Genomic DNA, 26,825 nt, shown 5'->3' with positions numbered 1-26,825 from the left:
CTTTCCTTAGACTTACCTGACTAGCTGGCAATATAGTATGGCTATTGGCAAATTCACCATATATATTATAAAGAGTTGAAGACTGTAATATGACTTTCAAATTAAAAATATGATTAATTTAATGCTTCATATATTTCTGGAAATATGGATAAAGTTGAAACCATACAATAACAAAATTTTCTGGTTAGTAAAAGCCTTGCTAACATCAGTTTCCTCTAATTCCTGACTTTTGCCTCAATTAGAATTCTTGATATTCATAAGACAATCTCAACTTACATATCTACAAAATACTGCATGAGCTCTATACTTACTATCTCAAGTTTCAAAATATAGTTCATCAAATCTTGTACTTACAGTTCAAAATCAATATGCCCATGTTAACTTGAAACACCTTTGTAGAACTATTTGAAGATTATTTATAAAATACAAAGAAACAAAATCAACACAACCAATCTTTCTAATTTATCTCATATAAATTAAAATGTATGTTACTAACCTTTTTGAACAAAATATCTTGACTGTTTTAATTTCTTGTCAATATCTTTTTGTTTTAATTCATATAAAAGAGGAAAAGTATGTTTTCTCTGTTCACTATAGTATTTTAAATCAATAGAAGAATCAATACTCTGTGAAAATAAAAGCAATGATACAATTTCATGTGTTTTAGACTTCTCAAAAACTTTGCACATGCTTGATACAGAATTATGATATATTTTAATTAAAAAACTCCCTAAAATAAAAACTATTAATTATATACCTTGGAAAATTCTCCAGAAGTGATGGAAGGAAACTGTTGACCTGTAGGTTGGTGTTATAAGAGACACAAGGTGGTGTTTACCAAAAGTCTGAAGTCATGTTTAGTATAAAGAAAGAGAGAGAAATACTGCTTTACAAGCACTAACAGGTTTTAACACAGACAGAACAAAAGAAGGACCATAGTGTAAGAGGAAAGGGAAGCAGAAATGGAACCAGAATAGTTATAAGTCTATGGAGTATAAATGGGTCAGGTTTATGTGGGAGAAAAAACAAGTACAATATTGAAGTGGAGCTTCATGTGGAATAGGGGCAATGTCAAATGTCTGTATAATGTCTATATCAGTGATGTTTCAATTATACTGTTATCTCCTTTTTATTTCACAGTTCATCCAAGACCATCAGAAGTGTTTCCAGGTCATCAGGGACTCAGGATCATCATCTCTATCCATAAGGCTTCTATATTAAACATTTTATCATGAGTAAAGACAACTTCTATAGCTTCAAATACCATGTTTACACTTCAATTAGGACGATGGAAGAAAGAAAGAAAATCACAAAAAGGACATGTCATGTCTTAAGGAGGCTGCCTAGAAGATCTTTTAACTTCTGCCAAGATTTCTTTGGCCATCCATAGTTATTTAACTCCTTAGTTACTGAAAGGAGTGGGTGACTCTTTGTTGTTGTTGTTTTAAATAATACATGTGGTTACGTTGTTTTTAAACTTAATTTTATTTTCAAGGTTATGTACAAAGTTACACAATAAGGTAATAAGTAAATTTCTCCTTGAACCCCCCTCTCTCGATTATTCTCCCATTTTCTCTCCCCCCAGCACCTCCTCAAGTTGTAAAGTTCATTTCCAACATAGTGTCTTGTGAGTATCTCCGTTGCATTGGTTCACCATTTTGTCCTTTGTTTCCCTTCCCTTCTCCAAATCAGATAAATATATATATATACAAGACACAGGTACCAAAATAAAAATATGACAATAGGGAATAAATCAAAGGCAAAAATGAAAAAAGAAAGAATATCACACAGTACATTAGGAACAATTGCAACAATTGTTTCCATACCTTGGAGTTCATTTCAATTAGTATCATTTTATATGCTCCTATGTACATAGCTATTGAGCTATTGTGATCCTCTGCTAGGACTATTCTAGACATAGTAATTATCAGAAATGAAGGAAATCCTGGGACTTTGGGTCTGGCTACTTCACTTAATATGATTTTTCCAAGTCTTCCCATTTCTTTCAATTGGGTAATGTCATTCTTTCTCATAGAAGCATACTTTATGAATGGGCACATGACTTACTCAAGTTTTCTTTATAGTTATAAGAAAGACATATGTACATGTGTTGTAGTTCCTTATATTTGCAAGTTTTTTTCCAAAGCCCTATATCACATGATGCAAATATATTTAATACCTAAATTTTCTAATTTTTAGATTCTAATATGATATCCCCAACTTAGTGATGAAAAACCATTTGTCTCTAACAGTGGTATGATGTTTTTGTCTCATAGTGGTATGATGTTTTACTGTTCAGTAGAAGCACTATTTTTTTTTGCTCCTGGAATGAATCTAATTTTATTCTTCAATGAAAAAAGAAATTCTTTCATTCACCAACTCATGTAAGTAAATTCTTTTCAACTTTATTTGACAAAAATCACTATTTGTCTTAGAAATATAAATAAGCTGGGTGTTTTTAGTTCATATATTCTCTTTATTTAGAATTTTTAAAAGATTATCAAGAATAGTTCATCATTTCAAAGAATATTAACAAAATATGACATCATTTTAAGTACTGATGCTTTTATTTTCACTTAAATCCATTTCTGTTGAATAAATGTGACAGGGTATATTAAATCCGGAACAGTTAACTACAGATGCCTTTTCAAACTCAAATTCTTCTATAAATCCTCCACATTGAAGTACCATGCTCTTACCCCTTCCTTCTATAAAGACTGATCTATTTTGATCATTTCTTTCCTTCCAAACAATGCCATTCATTTCATTCTAAAAATCACCTCAAATTCCAGGTAAGTCACAGAAATGTACTCTGTTTTTTTCCTTCTATGTATCCTACCTATGAGAATACATTCTCAGTAATCTTGTTTCTACTAGAACTTTCTCCTTTACATTCCCCTCAAAAGAATAAGGAAACAAAAATGTATGTCTTTCAAATCTTAGACATCTAATCTACATTATGAATAATATTAATTTATAGAGTAGTGAAATTTCAAAGGCCAGATATTAAATGGGTAGCAGTAAATTCTTTCCTGAGATGTCTTTTCTTTAGTTCTCTCATTCATTCTTCTAAATGCTTTCACATGTCATTGTTCACCATCATTTAAAATGAGCTTTTTCTTTGGTCTTATAAAAGAAAAATCCATAACAAAAGATTCATATGTGATAGTGGAATAAATCTTTAGAAAAATGATAAGATGGTCTAAATAAACTGAGGTTTTCACAACCCATCAAGGTTAGGAAAAAGGCTTTACTACTATGTAGAATTCAAGAAGTGAAAGATAATGAGTTCACTTTTTGATTGATCTTTGAAATCATATAAAAAGGAAAGTTGCTAAATTACTGGGAATAATTTAATAAGGACCCTGCTTTCAACACAAAGTATGTTTTATTATCTATACCACCTTAATCCTAATATTGATGATCAATAATTTTTAAAAAGCATTTTAAGGATCCTTGGCAGTACTTGACTAAGAAGTATTTCAAGTTTACAGCAAGCTAATTGCATCAGATACAATTTCATTTTTAACAGGGTCGAAATATTATTAGGTTCAATAGCAAGTGAATAATAAACCTGCATTCAGATGTTTTATAATTGTTTCATTTCTTATACAATGACAACATGATAAGGGAGAGGATGGAAAGGCTTAGTGACCACATGTAAAACAGTAAGGATTATTAAAATGATGCCATCTTGAGTTGAAATTTCTAATGTCATGATTAATAGACTTTTCTTAGCCTAATTTTGATCAATATTCATACTCATGACTTGAGTTATGCTATTAAAGAAACGTTTTATTTAGGAAATGGAAACACTTGGAAAAAAATCATATTAAGTAAGCCAGATCCAAAGAAATATAGGTCCCATGGTTTCCCTCACTTACAGTAATTAGTATACCTTTAGGATAATTTTATCAGATAAGCATAAAAGCTCAAAAGCTGTGTATATATGACCAAATAAGATGATGCTAAGTGAAATGAACCCCAATATATAGACACAAGAGATCTTTTTTTTGTTGCTGTTTTTAATGTACTATGTGATTTTTTTTTTGTTTCCTTTGTATGTTCTTCCCCCTACAGTATACCCCTGTTGGCATCGTATTTGATTTTGGTACCTGGCATCTTGTATATACATTTGTCTAATTTGGGGAGGGGAAGGAGAATAAGAAAACAGGATGACCCATTTCAATGATGATACCTACAAGACAGTATACTGGAAATGAACTTTACAACTTAGGGGTGGAGGAAATGAGGAAGGTGGGAGAGGGGCAGGATAGTGGTTGAATAACAAGGGAGGTGGTAACAATGCTCAACAAGAAATGTGCTCATTGCCTTATTCTGTACAGCATCTTTACAATAAAATAATTTTTTTTTTAAAAAAAGAAACGCTTTGTCCATTTCTCAGATGAGATGGAAAAGGAACAAAATCCATTTTTACCAAAAACAAATCTAAATATTCCTTCAGATTAAAGCAGTTGGGCAAATTAAATAGATGACTTATTTAAAATATCACAGTTGAGGGAGAATTACTTGAATGCATGGTATGATATTTTTAAATGATCGATAAAATTATTTTTTTAATTAAAAGTAAATTAGAAATCCATTGCATGATATAACCCTAAATTGTGTTATCATTTCATCTAAAATAAGGAAATAAGTTTCAGTGTATTCACTGAACATACCATAAAAAACATATTCACCATAAAACCATAGTTGGAGCACTGTCAAGTAGCACATTTTCAAATGCTTATACACAAAACATGAAAAGAAACCAGACTACATACTAAATCATTGTGATAGTAAGCCCTTATAAGTATGATCTAGAGAAGAAGAAAGGTAACAATGAGAGATTAAGTCTTCTTTTTCCTCCAATAACCATCTTCCTCATTCTGGTATATCATTCTCTTGTTCAAACGAGACAAAATTTAGAATTCTCTCCCTAACTTGCTTCCTGAAACTATATCTTACCTTGCATTAACAAAACTTTGAAACTGTAACTCCAAAATTTCAATTCTGTTCTCCTCCCCATTTCTACTGCTATTCCTTGAAAGCTATAATCACTGATATTTCTCAAGCACTACTATCTTTTGTTAATATTTACAAGGTTCATTGGCTATTATAGGATAGATTTACATTGATCAACACATAAAGTTGATCAGGTTTCTTCTTAGTTTTAAATGTTTTGATGTCTGGTAAATGTTCTAAGTCTTTACAATGAACTATAAATAGTCATGAAAATACAGTGACTGCCCATACAGTGAAACTCATCACATGCTACTCTTAAGTTTGTTCACTGTTTTCTTGCCATATTAGAATTATTCAGCCCCTTAAATAAGTCCTAAACCAGCTATTGCTCACTTGGGTCTTTGTGTATGCTCTTCCTTCTCCTGTAGTTCTCTACTTTCTGTGTTTTGCTTTTCTATTACTTCATGCTTCAAGTCTTCACTGCAAATAACTCTTCAGACAAACCCACTCTTTCAACCTTATGAAAAATCATTTTCCTAGTTTTCTCTACTCATCACCCCATTTACTTTACCTGTAATGGTTATTCATTGTTGTGGATGGTCTCTGTCACTCAACAAACACCCAATAACTTTATTTCAGTGAATTGAGTGTGCCCATGAGAAATACAAAAAAGTATATGAGTAGAAGTTTAGAAACTATGATTTAATATAATGTAAAATGGACCCTTATTCTTTGTAAAGAATCTAATCATGATAAATAACTACAACAGAAATTAGTTCACAAGTAAGGATGCTATGGATGCAACATCTGTCATGTCACTGATCATCAGGGTTGACTTGGCTGATCTGGTTATGTAGACAGGAAAATCTCCTCTCCTTTAGTGCTCTATGAACCTCCCTCCCCAAACTGTGTTTGGTAGCTTGAAAAGAATTGTCTTTCTAGATAAGGAGGATGGATTTCCAGAACGGAACTATGAGTATCTGTACTTCTCTGCTAGAACCTCCAGACCAAAAATTACAGCTTACATTTTATAGGGTTTTTTTTTATTAAACTTACTGCAGTTATTTCTGAATTGTTTTACCCCTTAAAGCTACTCCAAAGCTTTTAAATCAACAACATTTCATAACTATCACACTCCCTCTTCTATAATTTTAACATATACATCAACTTAGACTTTCAATTTTCTAGGATCACTTCTACTTTACCAATTTTTGGATTTGTCACATACATATAAAATCACAGGCATATCTATCTGGTAGGAATAATTTAGTTTTTATATAAACACACATATCTTTACCCATTTTGTTGATCACAATAAGCCAAAGAACCAAAATAGTGATGAAAGAAATCTACTTAACATGAGGTAGAGTGAAGAAGATACAATACCAAATAAATAATCTATAAAATGAACAGAATTTGAAGAGCTATACATATATTAATAAATATATCCAATCACAAGAAAAAAATCTCAAGATTTTTTTGGAATAGATTAACTGAGGATTGATTGAGATCCTTATAATTGCCAGATTAAGTATTCATCAGTTTTTAGTTTATAAAAAAATCTAGCTTGGTAATTATACTAGGTAAATTTGTCCCTGAGAGATAATGATTTATTATGTCAAATTGAGAGGATGACAGTGGATCAACCTTATATCCTCTTTTACATTAAAAGAAAATGTTTTTATTGACTGATTCTGTCTCTTAAAATTAAGATATATTTTCAATCCATTATGATTTGTTTTCTAATTTATGCTGATTAGTGTTGCTTAAGATTATGATTCATTTTTCACATTTTGTATTATTCAAATCACAGCCTTTAAAGGAAATTACAAAATTTTATCAAAGCAATTTAAGGAAGAACTGCTGCTTTGCTATTTCTATACTATCTACATTTCTATACTATCTACTACTCTATAATTAAATAAACATTTGCTGTGTCAACATTATATACTGTTCATTTAAGGGAGATTGCAATGATTCAGCTCTCTTTGTGGCAATATGAAAGGAGTTAGTATTGTTAGTTAGCTGTTAGTTAGCTTTAAGTTTATTTGAGTATTAATAGTAAGCCTTGGCTGTAAAGAGTGACTCAAGACTAGCAACTTGGAAGCAGAATCTGTGGGAAAAAAGTTCAAGAACAGTCTGAGCATAAAAGATTCTGTCTCTATCAATGTTCAGTAAAATGGTGTGCACCTGTCATTCCCTGCCACATGGAAGGTCTACATAAGGACTGGAGATTAAGTCAATGCAGTCATAAAATGACACCCTTATCTTAAAGACAACTAATGACCAAGTGGTCACAGGAGGCATGACTCAAGTGGTAGAGCAACTGCCTAAAAGCACAAAATCCCAATATAGTCAAGACTAAAAAGTCAATTATGTAAACATACTTTTAAATGTTTATTTTACCTTTACATAGCTAAGATGGTAAAACGGTCAGGCAATTTGAGTCTTCAATTGATACCTGTTAGACCTTCTCTGGTTTCCTGGCTGTATTGTCTAAGAAATATGGCAACCTGGATGCTTTAAACACACCACAGAGTGTTCTGTGAAGGAATCGCTACCTGCAGGGACAACTGCATGATGCTTACTCTCAAAACAAAATTGGAGCTTTAAGTAGCACTCTTCTATCTGTGACTTTTTCAAAGAGCTCGCATATTAATTTTTAACATCACACCCTTTGGTTAATTCTAATAAACCATGTAGCCATTTCAACCTATGCTAAAGAAGACAACATTTCCTCTGGTGGCCAAGTAGAAGGTTTGTAACTGCAAACAATAAGGTTACAAACCTTGTCACGCCCTCTTTCTATTAATATGTGTAGGAAGTCTGGCTCACATTCTCTTGGCTAGCCAAGAGACCCATGTAGTATTGCAATATGGTTTTGCCCAATAAAAGAACTGTCTTGAATGGTCTTCTCTGCTTCTTTCTTGTCTTCTCTTTTTCCTTTGTTCATTTAGACAGAGTTATTTGCCTAGGCCAGACTTTGACTACTGTACTCTTCCTATGCCTCCCTGCGGTAAACCTCTGTAATTCAGGATGTATATCATGACATTCAGCTTTGTTGAAATGAAGTTCACACTAACTTTATGGTTATGCTGGCCTGATACACAAACAGGACAGTGGAAGCCATATGGAAATGGTAGCCATCAGGAAAGAATTGGCAGAGACAAAATCAAAGGTGAACAGTACCTCAGTGGCAACACTGGCAGCAAAACCAGAAGGCAGCCGAGAGCTTTGTTAAACTAGCAGGGCAGAAATTACAAAAATATAAACAATGCCTACAAGGGTTGAGAAGAGTTGAAGAGATGTTATAGTCCTGGTCACTTGTCTTTAAATTGTTTTAGAATGCTACCAAGCATTAAGGGACAAGGGTCTCAGATACCCTACGCCTGAAAGCCATAACAGTTGCTGCTGTCAAGGGCCAAGGATCCCTAGGCCCATGTAGTATAATACCAAGCGTGGTAGAGATGGTTCACCCAAGGCTTGAACAAGTTATAACACTAACAGGCACTGCTTGGTACCACTTAGTTCTGACTACTACTGCCATCCACTGCTGCTAGAAGCCAAGAATTTCAACTGCAGCCAAGGGCCAGAACTATTCATCATTAAAATCCACAGCAATAAGCTTCTAAGCTGAGTGTCTAGAGACAGTCTTCAGTTTTTAAAACCTGGAGCAATAGGTCCCTAACTCCCACAGCATGGGTCTGTAAGTCACTTGGTCTGTAAATCCACCTAATGCCTTGGGCCAAGTAAATCTGCCCTAGAAAAACTTCTCTTGTCCTTCCCACAATTCCCATCTATATAGAGCAAAAGTACTCCAGCCAGTGATGGATAACATATTGAAAAGAGACTTTGTTTCAAGGATCATCCAAGAAACCTCTCAAGGATCATAATAACTCACCAGCCATATGCCATTTGATAGACATCCTGTTTAGTTTTCAATTTATTATTTCAGGCCATCTCAGCTTTCTAGTTTCAATGTATTAATCTGAATACTGCAGGTTATCCAGATAATACTCACAGGGGATAACTTTAAAAATATAATAGAATGCAAAATAAAAATAGTTTTTCTTATTCATTTAAATAAAAACTGATACTTATACTGTTTTCACCTGTAATATTCATTAAATTCATCAGCAAAACCGTCAATGTAAGGAAGGTTAATATATCCATATATTTCAAATAAACATAATTGTTCTCAAAGCTGTAAAATTGTGGGGTGGCACTTGGGCCTTAATTTTAAAAAGTAAGTGCCAGTTCAGAGAAGAAAAAGGTTTTAAATAAAGTTTTACAAGAAGCGGTTGCTCTTTAAAACATTGCTTTTGAAGTTATTGACTTGAAAAATCACTACTACCTTGCATTTGATCTCAATTTTACTTTATTTTATAAAAGAATACTAGGAAGAATAATGTTCCTAAGATAGGGAAAGAGAATTCACAAAGGATGACCTAGATAAACACAGGAGGTATTGATACATAAAGAAAATGTGACACTTTCTATCCAAGAAGTAGCCACAGGAAAGGTATACACCCAAATCTATTTTTCAAAAATGTCCACTTTAAGAAGTTATAGGAAAAAGAAGAATCACAGAAAATTATGCTCTCTAATTTTCAGAACATTTAATGTCTAAAGTCCATTATTTTCTGAAGCAAATCTAATATTTTGGAGTTTTAAATTGGACTCTAAGGATGGGTTTATGCTTTACATAAGGATATCATCTCAATAAACTTACATCAGATCTCTATACATAAATATGATTCTGAACTAAAACATGGCTGCATATTATACATCTACTGGGATTCTGTAAATTGCAATCACTGACTCCAGGTGTGTAGACTGTAAGTTCTACATTCTCAGTGCAAATTTCTGTTCATATGTTCATCACAGCTCAATAAACTACAGAGTTACCATCACACCAGAAATATAAACCAAAATAGTATTCATAAATAGTCACATTCCTGTGACTGGGAAAATGTCTTTAAAATTACTTGGAGGCAGAGAGAGAAAGCTAAGATTTCCTGGTGATATTTTTGAAACAGACCTGCCAAGTTGAACAGCTATACACAAACCAAACTACTTCATAGAACGAGTACTGCCAGGTGAAAGATTGTCATGCCTGAACTTAGCATCTCTCTCTGTCTCACTGTCTCTGTCTCTGTCTCTGTCTTTCTCTCTCTCTCTCTCACACACACACACACACACACACACACAAACACACAGAGGATACTTGGAAAAGGCAGGAGAAAAAGAGTGGCTTAAATCATCCCTAAAAAACTGAATATAAAAGATTAATGAAAAGATACATAAAGTTCTAGACAAACCAAAAAATTAAAGATTGAAATAAAATCAGGGATAAAAAAGGATACATTATAATTGACACCACAGAAATTCGAAGAATTGTTGGCAATTTTTAGTAACAAATGTATGACGAAATAAAGATTATCCCAGAGAAATGAAAAAAAGTGTGTGTAATATATGTATATGTTTCAAAGTATCATATGTTTGCCTTAAATATGTACAGCGTTATCTTGTTTTTTCTTCTAAGATATGCTGACTAAATCAGGGCCTGGGTGCTGTCTCTGAGCTGCCTCTGTTCAAAGCTAGTGCTCTACCACTTGAACTACAATGCTACTTCTGGCCATTTCTGAGTAGTTTTAGATCAGAATTTCATTGACTTTCCTGCCCTGGCTGGCTTCAACTATCATCCACAGGTCTCTGAGAAGGTTGTATTACAGGCATGAATCATCATCAGTGCCCAGTTTAATTTTATCTTTTTTGTGTAGCAGCTAAAAATAAATCCATATATATATATATATATATATATATATATATATATATATATATATATATATATATATATATGGACCTAGTGACTCACACATCTAATCAAAACTACTTAACACATTGAGATGGGAAGAATGAAGTTTGAAAATAGACAGGATAACAATCCATGAGATTCTATCTCTAATTAACCAGAAAATGAAACTGGACTGGAAGCCTAGCTTAAATGGTAGAACACCACCCTTGCACAAAAATATTAAAATGAAAGTTCAAGACCAGGACAAAACCAACAAACCATCATTAGTAACTTTTTTCATTTTTAAGCTATTGAAATCAGCATTTCAGCATTATGCATATTTCATTGTTTAAAAGTTTACATATAAGAAAATTAGTGCATTTTATTAGGTTTCCTTGTGAGTAATGTCAGCCAAACCCATGTTTAGGAGGGATATCTTGAAAACTATTAAAGTAAACACCAGAGAAATAGCATGTGACTCCACAGTCATGCTGACTCCAAGGCATGCTGACTAAATTTATTATGGAAATTTTCCACAATAATAGATGACAGCTAATATATAGATGAATCATCATAAAAGAAAGATCTTTGTCATTCAAGGCTTCATCCACTATTGAAATACACCAAAATTGCCAATTTTATTTACCTGAGACAAATACAAATTGATTCTAAGTAATAGTAAAGAATGATCCTTTTATCAATTTCATTATCTTTTTTATTAGAATGCGATAGGCAGATTAAAACGTTTTGCATTAGTAGTCTTTGCAAAGCATTTTATTTATGATGGTACATTCCATTTGATTTAAATGATGTTACTAATTTAGTTGTGTGAAGAAGTAAATAATCTCATTAACATTTTAATGCACATTTCAATTTGTTAAATATGTTGCCTTGGATGAGTTACAAAGTGTATTTGTCTTTTCAATTTTACACTTATCTGTGTATACAGCTGATCTCCCTAGTGTCCAATCAGAGACAGGCTTTCATCCTGTTGTCCAAGGAGTGATGTGCACAATTCCTTTTGACACTGATGAAAGGTGAATACATACATCCAGCCTACTTCAGTGAAAATTGACCCATAACTTTTGTCTACCCTGAAGAAAAATACAGTGATAAGATTTAAAATGGAAAAAAATACAGTTCAAGTCTTCAGGTTTACCATTAAGTTATTGGTAAACTGTAAACCTTATATTTTGTCATGAAGACAGTGACCTCAATATTTGTTTTAAATAAGTTATGAATTCTAATGATCATAGTTCTCTAAACAATAGCAATCTAAAATATGAATTTTAACATTTCGACTAGATTCAAAATTAAATTTCAAAACAAAAGCATGCTTTTAAAATATTTTTCCATGCTTATTGTTCACTAACATTTTCCCTATGAAGTGAGTATATATACATATATATGTACGTATATATACATATATAGTAGATGAGGAAAATATCTTTTTACATATATACAACTTTTTAAAACACGAAGATTGTTAATAAATTCTTAATGGTGTACATGTACTGGTATTTTCAAGAAATATCACTCTCCTCAGTGCTGATGGGAAAATGACTTACAGAGATGAGTTCTTCTGATATCAAATATCCTACTTCTATTAGTAGTAAAAAAGCAACAAATGAACACCTTCCACCAAACATTTTCATTTTATCCAGTAACCCGGAAAGATCTAGTACTCAATAACACAAACATATGCAATTTATTTTCACTCTGTTCATATTATCAGCTTATAGAATTCCCAGAAAAAAAGAATTTTATTATAATGACTACAGTTTATAATACTAAACCTTTACCTTCTGTGTTCTCAAAGGGGGTTCTAAATTCCAGTGAAATAGAAAAGGTTACAAACATTGTTTTCTTTAATATAGTTGATAACATTATGTATTGTTTTGTCTTGCCTTTAGTAAGTTCAACCTATCTTCTTTCAAGGAAGCCTTTATTCTTCCTACTCAATATAAAAGACCTTAATGATAAAGAGTGGCTACTAGGAGATATTTTCATAGCATAACAGTGAACCAATAGTTTTAAAAAATATACTAAAATGAAATATAAGCTGTAACCCCTCAAAAATATATATTTTGTATTATGCTTTTCTAAAAAGCAAGAGTATACTAAATAAATATTTCTTGAGTGCCTGCTATGTATGTTTCATTGTTCTAGATAAAAGGTGGCAAAATAAAATAAAATAAAAAATAACCTGCCATAAACCTACATATATTCTTCACGTCATTTACATAAAATAATTGCCTTAGAAGCAGATAGAGATATAAAGGGATAAATCTGAACAGTAACACTGCAGTTAAATTAGAGAAGCTAATTTTTATTAAAACAAAGAAAATCTGAATTATTTCTATCAAGATACTGTCATAATGTTTCCCATATGTACAAATATTATAGCTGTACAAAATAAAACAAAATAAATAAGGTAGAAAACAAGGAAGAGAAAATAAATTTAAAATAAGCATGACACAATCTAATTGAGTTTTAATTATTATATTTATAGTAAATAAAGTTGGCTTACTAAAATGACACAGGAATTCTTAAAACTTGAATGACATCATAAAAATAACAAATATTTACACACTAAGAATGCATAAGAACTTGATGTTATTATTAATTTTTATTAAATTAAATTTAAACATAATTAATGATCAAAGGATATGTTATTAGTATATCCTTAAATTGTCCCAAAGCATAGGACAAAGAAGAAGCTAATATAAGATTAATTACTGTCTAGAGACAAAAGGCTCAAAAGATAAGCATTTAAATTAAGCCATACAGTCTAATTTATAATTACAGGAAATTTTCTTTTAAATTATGAAGCCAATGACTCTTTACCATTTAAATGAAAACAAAAATGTTAGATTTGTTTCAACAGGCAATATATAACTCAGTCGGAAATATATTAATTTTTAATTATTACCTTAAAATATCAAAGAAAATATTGATCCTAGTATAATTTGAAAAGTTATGTGACAATATTCAAGAACTATTTATGCTTTCTTGCTTAAACTACAATCTCACCACTTTAGGGTCCAACCTCTCAGAATACCAAAACCCAACATTAGTTTGTATTTGTTGCATGTATTTTTTTTGTTTTGTTTTTTGTTTTTCATTCATGGGTCTTGAACTCAGGGCCTAGGCACTGTCCTTGAGCTTCTTTGTGCTCAAGGCTAGTGCTCTACTACTTGAACCACAGTGTCATTTCCCACATACCTGATTAGTTATTGATTCTACTTGGCTTCAACTGTATTACATGTTGTACATAATTATCTCTGGTTTCCCCTGCTATACATGAGAAAGAATAATTTACCTTTATCTCACTAATCAACCCTTTTTATTTGATTCTAGATTTCCTGTGCCCCATCCCCACCCTTTTCCATTTATATTTCCTTCTACTTTTTCCCTCTCTTTTTTACTACTTTTCTAACTGAAACTATCACCTTTGAACTATTGTTCCTAGCATTTAATCTTGTCAAAATACTATTTCATATTTCTCCATAGCTCTATCTCATTTATATCCCCCTGATACATACTAGTGAAATTTCTTATGCATATAATTCTCATCACTGTTCTCTCACTATCTAATATTCCTCAACATCTAAATACTTACAGTAACTTTAGCCTACTCAAATTAGCGAGCTAAATTTTTTTCTCTTTTGTTCCTGCTTCTGAAACCTCTATTAGTCAGCATCTCTATCTTTTTTCTAATTAGTTGGTTGTTCTCCTTTTTCATTTTCAATTTTTCCTCCCCCTTAATCATCAGTGGTTCCTGCCCTGTGCTCACCTGTTGAGCATGTTTTTTTCCTCCCAATTTCAACTTCAGAGTACTCCAGCTCAATACAATTTTAGGTAGCTTTCCCCTATTCTGAGCACCTCACTCTACTTTCCCATTAACTCCTCCTGCAAAGGCTCTCCTCATTTCTCTTCCTCTGACAGAACATACTAAATTATCCCAAAAGGAATTCCCCCTTGATATCTGAACTACATTAATCTGGTAAAGGAAGGACTCCTTGAAAACAAAGATATTTGGTTAGCCCTAAATTCATGTAAAACTGGAACAGGAGCAGTAACACTTCATGTTTTGAACCTAATTGTAACAAAGACAGTGGTTTATGATATACAAAAAAATTAAATCCAAGCTTTCCTCAAATAGAAAAAAATTTTCCACAAAGATTCTAAAGAACAAAGACTGACTATCAAGTGGGCCTTCCCTCTCAATACACATAACATCATCTAAACATCACTTCATCTTAATAAAGTTGCAAGGAAACACTAACTGAAAATATTCAAGACACTAAAGGTGACACACTCTAAAACCAGATGTATAAATTACAGCAAAAAATACAAAATTCATAAACAAACAAGACAATATGTCACCCTCAAAAACTAAGGATGATACAGGGACAGACTTAATTAAGAGTAAAAAAGAAGGGCTAAGCAATATACTCGGTAAAGGAATATTGAGTAATGGTTGATGAGATGGAAAATCAGATATTCAAAAACTTATAAAAACAATACCAAAAGCTAAACAAAACAAAGAAAGCTAAAATAATTATGTGTATTTTAAATTATCTCATACTGGCTGAAAGTTGGAAATTGAAAGTCTACTTAATTATTAACATATCATACAATAGAAAATTATTTATAGTTCCCTTTCATTTGAAAAGAAATGTTAAGAATCTAATAAGTATGTTGCTTGATAGGGTAATGTGGTCTTTACTCTGTAACTAAGAACATATAAAACCTCAGTTGATTTTGAGAATTCATTACATTCACATTACATCTGACAATGTACTTTAAATCAGACAACTTTTATAAAATAAATATAAAACCATTCAATCAAAAACATAGATGGAAAGCATGAAGAGCTCAATAACTCTAGTTCAAACATATTTTAAGGCTTAGGCAATAGATCAAAATAAATAAAAATATTGTATCCAAACTTAAGAGAAAGCAGAGGAATTACATCAAATGTACATAAGATATTGACAAAACACTCAGAAGATAAAAAGGGACATACAAAAACTGAGTAATTCTATAATAAGATTAAATCTACATAGAACAGGAATAGACAAAGGGGAAAATAAAGTCATTGAGAACATACTTGAGAAAATAATAGCAGAAAACATCCCTAACCTTGAGAAAGATATTTTACCTATCTGATTAAGGCAGACAAAATCAGAGTAGAAACACTGTTAGTCACATTACCTTGAAAACACTGGAGACACAAAATAAGGAATTATTATTGAAGGTAGGAAAAATAGAGAACTCACAATGATAAAACTATTACAATAACTGAAGATTTTTCAGAACAAACTCAAAAGGTAAGGCAAGCCTAGAAAGATGTAACTCCAGCTCTGAAGTACAATTATCAAAGTAGACTAACTTACCCAGGGAAGTTATCATTCACAATTGATAAAGAAACAAAAATCTTCCAGGTCTACTATTCTAGCACTGAAAATGATAGTTCTAGCTTCAGAAGACAATCAAAAACACAGAAAAAATATCAGTAAATAAACATTATTAAGAGAATTAGTTTAATAATAGAAAGAAGATAAAATCAAGCACCACACAAACAACAAAATATCAGGAAATATGGTATACTTCAGAACAGTAATGTTAAACAGCAATTGCTCAACTCTCCAAAAAAAAAAAAAAAAAGATAAAGAACAGCAGCCTGGATAAAAAATTAAAAAAAAAAAAAACAGAAGCCAACATGTTGTGATCTTCAAAAAATACACCTTACTGTACAAGGAAAACACAAATTCTGATTGGAAGAATGGAAAAAGACTTCCCAAGCCAATAAATCATGCAAGGAGACAGGAGTAGCCATACTGATATCTGATAAAATAGATTTCAGGCTAAAATCAGAAGAGACAAAGAATGCCACTTCATTTTAACAAAAGGAATAATTAATGACGAAGAAATTATGGTGGTAAAAATATATGTATCTAATACAAATACATTAAGGAAACAGTTGGATGCCAAAGACCTTATATACTCCAACGCAATAATAATGAGGTATTGTACCACCTATTCTCACCAAAAGACAGGTAAACTGAACAGATTAGCAAAGAAATTTCAGAATTAAATGACATCATAACCCAAACAGATTAATAGACATCTATAGAGTATTTCCCCCAGTAACTACACAGTACATGCTCTTCTCAAAAACTCATTGAACTTTTTCCAAAATAGATCATATCCTAGGGTACACAACAAACCTGAAAAATGTAAACAAAAAAAATTAAAACAATTCCCTATATTCTATCTGAACATTGAATTAAATTAGAATTCAACAGGAAAGATACTACAGAAAATTTTCAAGAGCATGAAACTAAATAACAGATTGCTGAATAACAGCTGGATGACTGAAGAAGAAAAGGGAAAAGTAAAAACATTTCTGCAAACCAAGGAGAAAGAAAGTACATCTTACCAGAGTTCATAGCAGTAAGCCTGGGCACTCTCCCTGAGTCTCTGTGCTCAAGGCACTCTACCATTGAGCCACAGCACTAACTTTTGGGGGGGGGGGGGGTTGGTGGTTAATTGGAGATAAGTGTCTCACAGACTTTCCTGCCCAGACTGGCTTTGAACTGCAATCCTCAGATCTCAGACTTCTGAGGAGCTAGGATTAGTGGTGTGAGCCACTGACGCCTGGAGTGTCCAGAATATTGTTAGTCAGGATATAATAAACACACTTACGCATCCATGTTCATTGTTGCATTATTTCATGATAGTCAGTTTGTGGAAAAAGCCCAGATGACCTACACTGAATAAGTGGATCAAGGAAATGAGGTACATAGATATACAAAGAAAAAAATCCAGAGGAGTGTTTGTTTAAATGCTATGGTGCCTGCCTGGTAAGTATAAGGGCCTATATTCAAATCCCAATAGTACCAAAAGCAAATCAATATTAAAAACTTGAAATACACATCAGGTTTGTTTTTTTCAACCTTCCATATATTAAAGTAGGAGAGCAATCCTAAACATAAGATAGGATCACTTCTTCACAATATTTTTATAATATCACTACTATTAAGCAAGATGAAAAGGAAAAGAAAAAGTATCCAATAATTACGTTTCTTGGATTATAACATTCTGGAATTAATTATTCTCTCCACATTTGTCGGTCTTTAAAGTATATACAAAATATCAAGAACAATGAAGTATAGTGAGTTATTAGATGTGTAAATTATACAGTCTCAATCTGACACACCAGATATGTCCTATACAAATCCAGGGAATAAACATCTATACAGCTTGTGTCATCCTAAACTGTGCAGTGTGGATGTTCTGAAAATGGCAAATCTTTCCCTAGCTTTAACTTACACAGTCCAGGTTACAAATTATCTTTCTCTAAGAGAGAGAGGTAGAGAAAGAGAGACAGACACAGAGACAGAGAAATATCTCACTAGCAAAAATATACCAGTATGCACATGGGAAGATTTTCAGCCCTATATATCAACAAAGGAAGGATAAACTATAGTCATAGTGACTCTATCTATCTATCTATCTATATATATCATAATCATTCTATCTATTGAATGACTGAACTCTGAGAAACCCTGAGAATACCAAAAGCTGGTAAGGATGCATAGCATTGTGAGCCCTACTTATTTCTGGTAAGAATACAAACAGTATGGACACTTCAGAAGCCTGCTTAGTAAGTTCTTACAAAATGAAACCCATTCTTACCATATAATCTGACAATAGTACATATTTCTTGGTATTTACCCAAATGAAGTAAAAAACTATATCCACACAAAGCATACACTTGAAAACATATGTCTCCACGAAACATATACACGGATAATATTGTAGGTGAATTCACTGTCAATTCTGGAAAGCAGCCAAGAAGTCTTTTAGTAGGTGAATGAATTAATTTCCAGACAATAAATATTATTTGATACTTTTTAAATGAGCCATCAATCCATAAAAAAGAGAGAGAACTCAATGCATATTTACTAAGTGATAGAAGCCACTTAATAAGGCTGTGAATTGTGTGCTTCTAATGACATTCTAGAAAAGACAAAACTGAAAAACCGTAAAAAGATCACGGACTGTCAGGGAATGTGTAGAGACAAGGATGAAAAGGCAAAGTACAAAGGATTTTTAGGACAGTGAAAAAACTCTATGGTACTACAGTAGTGAGCTCACATTATTACACATGTATAGAAAAAAAAGGTACAGCATCAAGACTGATCCTAGTGTGGACTTTGTGTGATAATGATGTTTCACTGGAGGTTTCTTAATTTTAACAAATGTACCACTGTGTAGTACATGACCACACTGGGGAAAGAATAAAATTAAAAAGGTACAAAAATAAAAATGTGTAGGGAGAATATATGAGAACTCTCTATATCTTACTTTTCCTTTATACTTGTCTGTGAAACTGAAATTGCTCTAAAAATAAAATTAATTAAATAAAATGAAAAACAATTATTGATGTGGCCTAAGACATGAAGGAAAATTTCCTAAAGGTAGTATTTCTACATTCATTTAATAAAAATGTAGGTTAAAAATGTAGGCGAAATACTTTTGCCCAGAATAAAAACCATCATTATTTTTTTAAATAGAACATGATATTTTGTTTTTAAAAGAGACTAGGAATTGTTCAAAAGAAAGCAAAATCGTCAGGCACTGGTGGTTCATGCCTGTGATCCTAGCTATTTAAGAAGCTGAGATCTGGGAACTGCCAACTTGGGCAGGAAAGTGTGTGCAACTTTGGTCTCCTATTAGCCAGCAACAAAGCAAGAAGTAGAGGCATGGTTCTGGTGGTAGAGTTTCAGCCTTTACACAAATAGGCTAAGAAACAGTACCCAGGCCCTAAGTTCAGACCCCAAAGCCAGCATAAAAAAATAAATATTCAATGTTACCTAAAGTTTGTCACTAGAAGGGTTGAAAATCACATAAAGTTTATTACCTTTAGAACTATTATCATCCTAATATGCTATAATATATTTTGTGTATATATGGAAGAACCCTTGTTAAAATAGGTATAGTTCCTCAAGTTTATAAAAGAAAATGTATCACCTAGCATTATCTTATATGTTCATATGTACATAGCTTTTGACCTTCTCTGCTTGTCCTAGACAAGACTACCTCAGGTTTATGGCTTCCTGCTTACCTAATAGCCACAAACCTGCAAATCATTTGAGCTATGCTCATGACTGTTTATTGTTTTAAAATTTACTTTCTTAAAGAAAAAGAAAGAATGAGAGAGATGGAGAGAAAACGAAAGGAAGGGAGGGACAGACAGAGGGAGGCAGAAAGGCAGGAAGGCAGGTAGGCAGGCAGGCCAGCAGACAGGAAGGCAGGAAGGAAGGAAGGGAGAGACACATTATTTTAAAATCAGTTATGTTAAAAACATATACATGACAAACTCAGAAACTAATGCAACAGACTAGAAGATACAGAAATGAACCCATCCACCTATTAAACACTAAACCTATTAAACACTATTCAACAATTTTTAAAAAGCAAATATTAATGTGTAACCTTTAAGAAAATACATATTTAACAATAATTTGTGGAGAATATTTATAAGGAAGATTATGTTTGAGAACATTTTGTTCAACTTAACAAAAATAGCAACATGTCATGTATATAATTCTATCAGTTTTATTTATAGAAAAAATAATCTTTGTCTTTCCATTTCCTAATAAATGGGGCAATGTCATTCTTTCTGATGGAGGCATAGAATTCCATTGTGTATATATACCACATTTTCTTGATCCATTCATCTACTGAGGGGCATCTGGGTTGGTTCCATATCTTACCTATAGTAAATAATGCTGCAAAAAACATAGTCGTGTTGGTAGCTTTAGTGTGGTCTTGTTTGTAAACATTTAGGTAAATGCCCAAAAGTGGGATTGCTGGGTCATAGGGGAGCTCTATGTGGAGTCTTTTGAGGAACCTCCATACTTCTTTCCAAAGTGTTGAACAAATTTACACTCCCACCAACAATGCAGTAGGGTTCCCTTCTGGCCACATCCCCTCTAGCATCTGTTATTAGAGTTCTTGATTTTAGCCATTCTAACTGGGGTGAGGTGGTATCTCAATGTTGTTTTGATTTGCATTTCTTTTATGGCTAGGGAGGTTGAGCATTTCTTAACGTGTCTATTGGTCATCCTTCTTTCCTCTTCAGAGAAGTTTCTCTTTAAGTCTTTAGCCCACTTATTTATTGGGCAGTTTTTTCTTTGAGGATTTGTTATTGGGGATTTAATTTTTTGAGTTCCAAGAATAATTTAGATATGAGACCCTTGAAGTAAGCCAGGCCCAAAGAAACATAAGTTCCATGGTTTCTCTTATTTGCAATATCTAGTGTATGTTTGAGTCAAGCAGCAAAGGTCAGATAAGGTGATGTTAGGGAAATGAACCCTATCATATGTATTCAAATGTTTTTTTTCTTTCATGCGATTGTTTCTAACACATTTATAAGATTATTTCTTTGTTGCGTTGTATGTCCCTCCCCCACAGTATAACCCCTGCTGTCACTGTATTTGATGTCGGTATAACTTGTGGAGGGGAAGGGGTAAAACAAATTGTTTAAATAGGGATACAGGTGGACCCATTGCAACAATGAGATGTACAAGTCGTTATATCGAAAATGAACTTTACAACTTTCGTGTGGGGGGGGGGAGGGGGTGGAGGATTTGGTGGGGGGGCTGGGGAAGGGGGGAGGATGGGAGGGGATGGGAAGAGGAAACAAAGGAGGAGGTTACAATGCTTGATAAGAAATGTACTCATCATCTTGCCCATGTAATTGTAACTCCTCTGTACAGTATTTTCACAATAAAAAAAAAATAATCTTTGGAAGCCAAACAATACAAAAATTTTCTTGAGTGAAATCAAATAAGCAGGTCTAAAAATATTATTTTAATGGAAATGAAAGTCACATCTGGTTATGTCAGCTGTTTACTGGGTTTATACAATGCCACAAATGAGTACCCAATGTGAGCATTTAGTTACAAGTGATTTCTGGTAAGTGATGCCTTCCAGGGAAGTTGCACTACTATCCGCTTTTCTGTTTTTATTAACACTTGGCAATACCAACCATTCTCATAAGAGAAAAGGTATGAAATTTTTATATAAAAATCATCAAAGTTCTAGGAAAGAGAATACAGCATGACCCTAGTAGTTAGACAGTCAAAAAAATAAAAACAAAGGCTACATTTAGACTTGTTCTGTTTTTCTATTAGGTTGAAGCAGTTCCTGGACATCACTTTTATTACAGATGCTTTTCTTTGTTCCTTCCTTCCTTCCATCCCTCCTTCCTTCCTTCCCTTTCTTTTCCTTCTTTCTTTCTTTTCTTTCTTCCTTTCCTTCTTTCTTTCCTCTTTCTTTCTTTCTTTCTTGTTTCTTTCTTTCCTTCTTTCCTTATTCCTTGGTTGGCTTTGAGCCTCCATCCTCCAATCTCAGCCTCCAATGTAGCTAGTATTACAGCCACTTGTCCTGGGCTAGAATTGATCTTTGATACATAAGTAGCATGTTTATCTGGGTATCTGGATTTTCACCATGGCATTTTCTCAGTGAATGCATCTTGAAAAAAGTCTCTGGGTTATTTACTTTATATGACTATAAATTATGAGAAAATTTAAGATTCTCAGATCAAGAAATTTTAATCCCAAAATAAGAGAAGGTTCAGATATCGACTATTTCATTTATTAACCTTGAATTTTTTGCTTATTGGATACTTTCTACTGTTCACACATCACATATTATGTCACCAAATATTAAAAGCCACATTTGTGGCTTTATCTAAAACTTGTATTTTTCTCCAGATCTTAGGCTTGCTTAGGACTCTTTGGTACCAACTATTTTTATTATAGATTTTTTTATTTTACACAGTCAAATGAAATTCCATATTTCATATAAATTATGTAGTTTAGTACAAACTGTACACTTTAGTACAGATTAGTAGAGTTGTCACTGAATACTGATGAGGAAAATAAATAGGATATTTTGCTGCTTCCTCCTCCTCCTCCTCCTCCTCCTCCTCCTTCTTGTTTTTCCTCTCCTCTTCCTCCTCCCCTTGTTCCTTCTCCTCCTCCTCTTCCTCCTCCTTTTTCTTCTTCTCCTTCTCCTTCTTCTCCTTCTCCTTTTCTTCTTCTTCCTCTTCTTCCTCCTCCTCCTTCTCTTCTTCCTCTTCCCCTTCCCCTTCTCCTTCTTCTTTTCCAGTGATAACTTTCTGAGATTTGAAGATATGAAAACATTTCCAGATATGGGTTCATCTTTTCAGTGAAGCTAGATTTGGTCCCGACCTTTTGTAATACCTCAAATTATGCCAAAGCCCTTGCAACATTTGTCATTCAGGCTACTGAGAAACCAGCCCACATATGAAGGAGTACATAACAAAAAATACCGTACTTTAGAAATTATAAAAGTTACAGTGATTTCTACTATAAAGCCAAGTCATCATTGATGCTATCATTTAATATCCAGTCAAACTAAAACACTAAACATATAACAAGCACAAACTCTGAATAAAAGCTGGCTCTATCAGTTAAATTGTTAACCTTTGGCAAGTAAATCAAGTTAACTACTTAGTTGCCTTATGCCTAAAAATTAAGTAAAAATACCTGTCTTAAAATGTTGTAAAAGACAGATTATAATCCACAAGCAAATTAGCATGTCCATTGAGTCCTCAAAGCAACTTGTGACTTGTTAAAAAATACTGAGTGAACATTATACTACATAATTTAATGAATTAAATATAAAGCTAAGAAGTTTATATCACTATTACTACTTGATGTGGGAGGTTACAAATGAACTCTGTATTCATGTACTAATGATTGTGACTTTTCTGACATCCAGAAATTCTGAAGCAGAACAAGAGAGATTGAAGAAATTCTTACAAATGTTACATAAATTATAACTCCAATATTATAATAAAAATTAGTTCAAAGTAATAAATTAATTATGCTTACAGATTTCCAGGGTGTAATACTTCCTCTTATATTAGCTTCACCTTTCCTAACGATATCTTCAAAGATTTTTTCTTGATATCTTCTGGTTCTATCCAACCATTTTTCTTCATATGTCTTAGAAACTTTTTCCTGAAGTTTTTTAAATAACAATGAAGTTCTGAATATACAGGGAAAGAAAAATATATCATTAGTTTTTGCAAAAAATGGGAAAAGTACATATGAATTTATTGTGTGTTAAAAATATTTATTTTACATTATTATATAATACTAAGGAATATGTAACACTATATAAATATTAAGGTTTGTTCATTAGTATTTATTGAAGGATTAGTAAGTTCTGATAAATGAATCCTGCAATGAATCCACAAACAATTCCAAACTCATACCTGATTAAATTATCAATAGGAATATAAGATAATCACTATGAAGTCTTATTTTATATTTTCTAATGAAGAAATAGCTCTTAATTTTTCTATGGGAATTTTTCTATCTAAATAATAACTGTATTTGTATGCAATATTTGTGATGTAGTACAAATGTCTAACAGAACACAAGCCATAGAATAAATTTAGTTATCTATTACCTAAAGTAAAATAAATAAAATGAAATAGAATAAGTAGTAATAACATTTATCTAACTCAGTGTCACCAAAATATTACTTAATAAATTACATCCACAAACTACCATCATATTTAGTGGAAAAATACTGAATGCCTTCCCATCTAATCAAATAACCAAATGAGAGATGCCCTCTCTTGCAAAATATGCTAAGCACTGAACTAGAAAAATAATTAGATAGGCTACTTTCACCTTTAAATACAGATGCAAAAATTCTAAATTTAATGAATAGAATACATCAATATAAACAGAATTGTAATGCTCTAATCACCTTTGAAAAACCATTATAGTAACCAATCACTAGAACAAAGAACTGTATGATTGAATAAACTGATACAGAGGGATATTATAAATATAACAAGAAGTCTTTAGCATCTTTTTAAAGATGCCATCAAAATAAGTCACACCTATATCATGAAAACATCTTACCCAAAACAGTAACTTTCATTCTATATGACAAAAGAACATTTGAATTAAAATGAAGGAAATTAAATTAAAATATAAGAAATTTATTGTGACAATTAGTATTTACATAGAAGCAAAGCAAAATATTCAAATAAAATTATTCTCTTGATTCTTAACTGCTTTAATTTGGCCTTGAGTTTTCATTTAAAAATTTGTTTTGTTTTGTTTTTTGTGGTGGTATTGCATTTGGATTCATGCCCTCAAACTCATTTGGCTTGCTTACTCAAGTGACACTCTAGCACTTGAATCCATGTCTCTAGCCCTGTTTGGTGGTTAATTTGGAGATGGAGTCTCATGAACTTTTCTATTCAACCTGGCTCAAACTTTGCCCCTCCAGATCTCTGAGGACCTAATAATACAAATAATGCCCATATCATTGAAAACATTTTTTTTTGGGGGGGGGGGGGTCTGGTCGTGGGGCCTGAACTCTGGGCCTGGGCACTGTCCCTCAGCTCTTCAGCTCAAGGCTAGCACTCTACCACTTGAGCCACAGCGCCACTTCCAGCTCTTTTCTTTTTGCTTATGTGGTGCTGAGGAATCGTACCGAGGGCCTCATCCATACAAGGCAAGCGCTCCACCACTGAGCCACCTTCCCAGCCCTCATTGAAAATATTTTTATTGGTGACCTACAAATTAATTTGTATGCAGTAAAAGACATTTCCTTGTTTCTCAAGGGTGAACTCAACTTTACAAAGTCATTCAGGCTTGCTTTGTCATATCCAAAGACATTGACATCAGCCCACATGGTACATTTTTCCCAAGTCACAGGAAAGTGGACTCGTGAAGAAGATCTGGTCCAAACAAGCATGTAAAGCAATGTTATTCTTTACTTACACTCACTTTCAAGTGTAATACGAATAAAGATTATCCCAGAGATATCTAAGTCTCACTAAAAAGCAGTGGGAATCTCTGCCATTTACATCATCTTCCTTCCCTTTCTTCTTCCACTTAATTCCACAGGACACAGTTCCACTTTGAGCAGGTACAAACTATAGACTAAAGGAATCCTCTTCCAAAGGACTTTGGTGAATTCTATTGTATCTATTCAAGAAAATAACAGCATGTGTATTACTCACACCCAATCTCAGCAACATGTTCCAGAGATGTAATGGAACTTTCAGGCCTGATTCCAAACACAGGTTCCATATTTTAGGTCCAGCCATTTCCCCAACATACCAAAGCAACAAGTAATGATAGAAATCAGAGAAAGGAATTTTTAAACCATGTGGCAAGAACACACCATGGGAAAAAGAAAAGTATGCATTTCAACCTATTTTCCCTGTGCAGACATTTGCTTTAGGATTAAATAGGAGGCAGAATTGGGAGGACAAGAAGAGGCTATTATATGTAAATATTAATTACATCATTAGTTACATTATTACATATTAGGCAAAAAGTATGAACTAAAGCTGAGAGTGAACTTATAGTTAATTATATTAGAACATGAATGTAAAGTTCACATTACAATCAATACCCATAAATTTCATCAGATTGTTAAAGGAATCTGAAACATGCCTACAGAAAAATAAAACAAACACTAAACTTTGTAACATATATTAAAATAAATTAGAACGTTCTGCAAAATTAGATAAATCAAAATCACTAAAATTAAAATTATGAGGAAAAACAAATCTTGAGATTTTAAAAATGTACCATGTAAAAGAGAAAATTAATCCTATAAAAATCAGGATGTGCCTCAATCAAAAGTCCAAGATACAAATTCTAACCTTATCTAAAATGAAGTCACATTGATAATAAACTAAAACACAGTTCAACTTCAAAAAATAAAATAGATACAGTCTAGAAGATAGACTTTTCCCTCACATCAGGAAGTAGGGACATTTGGAGGTGAGGAAAGGAGAAAAAAACTTTGCAGCTCCGCCCTTTAGCTGGGGCTCTTGCCCTTGCCCACTGAGATTAAAGTAATGGAGCTTCATTCTGACTCTTCGAAATGCTGGAAAAATGAACTAATACATTAAAGAATCCTATTCTAGCTTGAAATTTGAAGATTAGAAAACCGAAACAGGGATTCATAAAAA

At 32.7% G+C, this 26,825-nt stretch overlaps 1 protein-coding gene across 1 annotated transcript in view; it reads right to left on the bottom strand.

Annotated features, from left to right (window-relative positions):
* Lrriq3 (leucine rich repeats and IQ motif containing 3) overlaps nucleotides 1-26,825 on the bottom strand; it is an 86,285-nt gene that overhangs the window by 20,278 nt on the left and 39,182 nt on the right. The window contains exons 5-6 of the mRNA XM_042681381.1: nucleotides 23,704-23,860; nucleotides 497-626 (exon numbers count right to left, since the gene is read on the bottom strand). Of these exons, the coding sequence (XP_042537315.1) occupies nucleotides 497-626; nucleotides 23,704-23,860 (287 nt within the window). The remainder of the gene's footprint in view (nucleotides 1-496; nucleotides 627-23,703; nucleotides 23,861-26,825) is intronic.

The sequence above is a fragment of the Dipodomys spectabilis genome, unplaced genomic scaffold (genome assembly GCF_019054845.1).
Source record: "Dipodomys spectabilis isolate Male_0828 unplaced genomic scaffold, ASM1905484v1 ptg000002l, whole genome shotgun sequence".
Taxonomy (NCBI): Eukaryota; Metazoa; Chordata; class Mammalia; order Rodentia; family Heteromyidae; genus Dipodomys; species Dipodomys spectabilis.
The sequence above is the reverse complement of the archived record's forward strand: the minus strand, read 5'-3'. Positions and strand labels throughout refer to the sequence as shown.